The following is a 3,088-nucleotide window of genomic DNA, read 5'->3' as shown; positions in this document are numbered from 1 at the left end:
CTCACAGCGCAGCTGTGAGGATGACATGCTCAGGACAGACACAGCATGACCCAGGAGCACAGCCGTGCCCAAAGACTAGCAGTGTACAGCATCACTATGCAGCAGGTGCAGCCGGTTCTGCTACAATGCTTGGTAGAAAACACAAATTGGTTCCAATGCAAGTGATGCATTAGGGAAAAATTCAAGCAGACATAAATGTGGTGTTTGACATTTTCACCCCTGAGTAACATTAGGTGCGTCTGACTGGAGCTGAACGGAGCCATGTAGGAGCACGACACACACACACACACACACACACACACACACACACCCTATATTCATGCACACATATCTCAAACATCTACCATTTACATTGGTCCGCCGTGTGCATTAAGAGCCATGTCCATCCACATCTAATGCTACAGCCTGTCATGGGCTGAATAGTGTGTGCCCCACCCCACCCCCAATCTAGATGTTAAAGTCCTAACTCAAGGTACCTTAGAATGTGACTGTGTTTGGAGATAGGGCCTTTGAAGAAGTGATTAAGTTTAAACGAGGCCTTTAGGATGGGCCCTAATCCAATCTGACTGATGTTCTTATAAGAAGAGGAAATTTGGACACACAGAGACATGTTGCAGTGGGGGCTGGGAGAGAGGCCCACTGGCAGGTTAGCTCACTTGGTTACAATGTGGTGCTGATAACACAATGGTCCAGGGTTCAATCTCTGTACCGGCCAGCTGCCTCCCCCCACCCAAAAAAAAGAGACACCAGGGGTGTGTGTACTCAGAGGGACAACCATGTGAAGAGGCAGCAAGAGGGCGGCCACCTGCGAGCCAAGGAGAGAGGCCTCAGAGGAAACCAACCTGCCACTGCACCTTGATCTCAGACTTCCAGCCTCTAGAACTGTGAGCAAACACATGTCTTATTGAAGGTGAGGCAGGACAGAGTAGGGACACATCCCAGGGAGGCTCCTCCTAAATATACAGACTGGATCGGCAAGAACCTGTGCACTAGGCGGGACAGGAGGGGCAGAAGGGAGCCATTAGGAGTTTGCATGTGGGACGGAGGGGATGGAGAAGGTCAGGGGCGTGTGCATCCCGTCTGGTCAATCCAGTCTGAATATTTATGAACAGCCTTCCTGGGGCATGTCGCTACTCTGTCCTGCCTCAAAGGCACCCAGTCTGGTACACTTTGTTACAGCAGCCACAGGAAACTACTAATACACAACTTTCCATCTGATTTGGGATCACCCTCCTTCTACCACTTCACAGTCACTCACAAGCTACACCCCTTCCCACGGCCACTTCCACAAGCAAGCTTCAGGCTCTTCTCAAGGTAAAGTGCCATATCCATTGCAGTATTTATATATTCTTAACCACTCAGCAGGTGCAAAACTGTGCTATTGTTTTTATTAGGTTCCCATCTTTTTTTTAACTTGTCACTGATGAAGTTTTTGAGTGCTGTGCCCCTAGCCTTGTTTTCTTTTATTCCCATTTTTTGCATTAGTATGGTGATTTTTAAGAGCACATATGTGATAGCAGAACTGATAGTACTCTTTTAAGCACTTTACCTAAATTAATTCCTTTAATCCCAATTATTTTAACCCTATAAGGCAGACACTATTCTTATCCCCATTTTTCAAATGAGGAAACCAAGGCACAGAGAGGTTAAGTAACTTGCCTACAGTCACACAGCTAGAAGTGGGCAGATCTGTAATTTGAGCCCGGGTTCTTAACCACCAGGATATATGGTGGGTATGTAAATGGGTATACGGGAAACAATGCCCCCCAATGTTCCTCCCCACGGGCACCCTCCTACTGAGTTCTCTGCCACCCACTCCTTGGCACCCAGTTAGGAAGGACTTCACAGCCTCCCCACATCATTTTAAACCCATTCTTTTCACAAAAGAGGGCAAGCTGATCAGGCTCATGAATATTCAATGTCTGGAACTCTCTTTGTTTTGTCAGCAACAATGAATCTTGGCTGAGGAACTTGCACCCAGCGGGGCTTGTGACTCAACAGATAATGGCAGTACTTAACACTTAGAAAATACTCTCTAACACTCTCTGTATGAACACGTTTTGACACATTTTGCTCTCTGGGAAAGAGCTGGCCTCCTAGCATACATCCACCTGCTGTCAGGCCCACGGGAGGGCATTCGCCATGTGCTGGCTGAGCATGTGCTCTTCACAGCCATCTCTCCAATATCCACTCAGTGCGGAACTGCGCAAGACACTTAAATGACCAGAAGGAAGACCAGGTGGCTCCTGGCTAGAGGTCCCTAAATTTATTCATTTAAAAACAAAGCTTAACAATGCACTGGGTGCATAACGTGTGTCTGTGCTGGTGTGGAAGGGAATTTGCCAAATATGGGGTCCTAGTTCACACCTTGCTGGGAAAACAGACACAGGAAACTGGGGAAGGCAGGAGAAGCCACTGGCCTCAGGCACTGCCAGGGTTGGGGGTGGAGCTGAAGGCCCAGTAGGATGTTAGCAGATAGGAAAAAAGAAGAGAAAGGGCATTCTATGCAGAGGGAACAGCAGAGAGCTAAGGCTGGGAGGGCATCTAATAATGAATGGGATGTTCTGAGACTTAAGCCCAAGAACCTTGGCAGGGAGAAGTGGGACATGAACTAGTAGGAGAGGGAGGGGCGCTTTGGTGAGAGAGCCTTGAATGCCACCCAAAGGGTTCCAAATACACAATGAGGCCATTATTCATATAGATCGATTAAATCAGAATGCGTAATTGTTGGGAAAATAGAATAATTTAATCAGGTCCCCTTGCCTCAAGGCAGGTTGGGGGTGGTGCAGCACATTCTTTGTGGGCAGGTTGTGTGTGGGTGGAGTTTGCGTACCTGCACCCACCTTGGCTGGCATCTGCCTCAGGTGGCTGTCGCCCCACACAGCCATGCTTTCCAACCTACAGCTTCCAAGGACCTGTTTGTCGGTTACCTAGCTCATAGACCTGTGTGTAAGGGGTCTGGGGACCCAGCCTGGCGTGTGAGGGGTCTGGGGACCCAGCCTGGCATGTGAAGGGTTTGTGACCCAGCCTGGACAACAGGCTTGAGGGGTCTGTGAGCTCCAGATCAAGCCCTAGCTCGACAGTTGGC

The 3,088-nt window shown here is 48.9% G+C and overlaps 1 protein-coding gene across 1 annotated transcript in view; it reads right to left on the bottom strand.

Annotated features, from left to right (window-relative positions):
- CLMN (calmin (calponin-like, transmembrane)) overlaps positions 1-2,888 on the bottom strand; it is a 64,890-nt gene extending 62,002 nt beyond the window's left edge. The window contains exon 1 of the mRNA XM_008570526.1: positions 2,834-2,888. Coding sequence (XP_008568748.1) covers positions 2,834-2,888 — 55 coding nt within the window. The remainder of the gene's footprint in view (positions 1-2,833) is intronic.
- Positions 2,889-3,088: the final 200 nt, after the last annotated feature.

This window comes from Galeopterus variegatus, unplaced genomic scaffold (genome assembly GCF_000696425.1).
Source record: "Galeopterus variegatus unplaced genomic scaffold, G_variegatus-3.0.2 Scaffold609, whole genome shotgun sequence".
Lineage (NCBI taxonomy): Eukaryota > Metazoa > Chordata > Mammalia > Dermoptera > Cynocephalidae > Galeopterus > Galeopterus variegatus.
The sequence above is the reverse complement of the archived record's forward strand: the minus strand, read 5'-3'. Positions and strand labels throughout refer to the sequence as shown.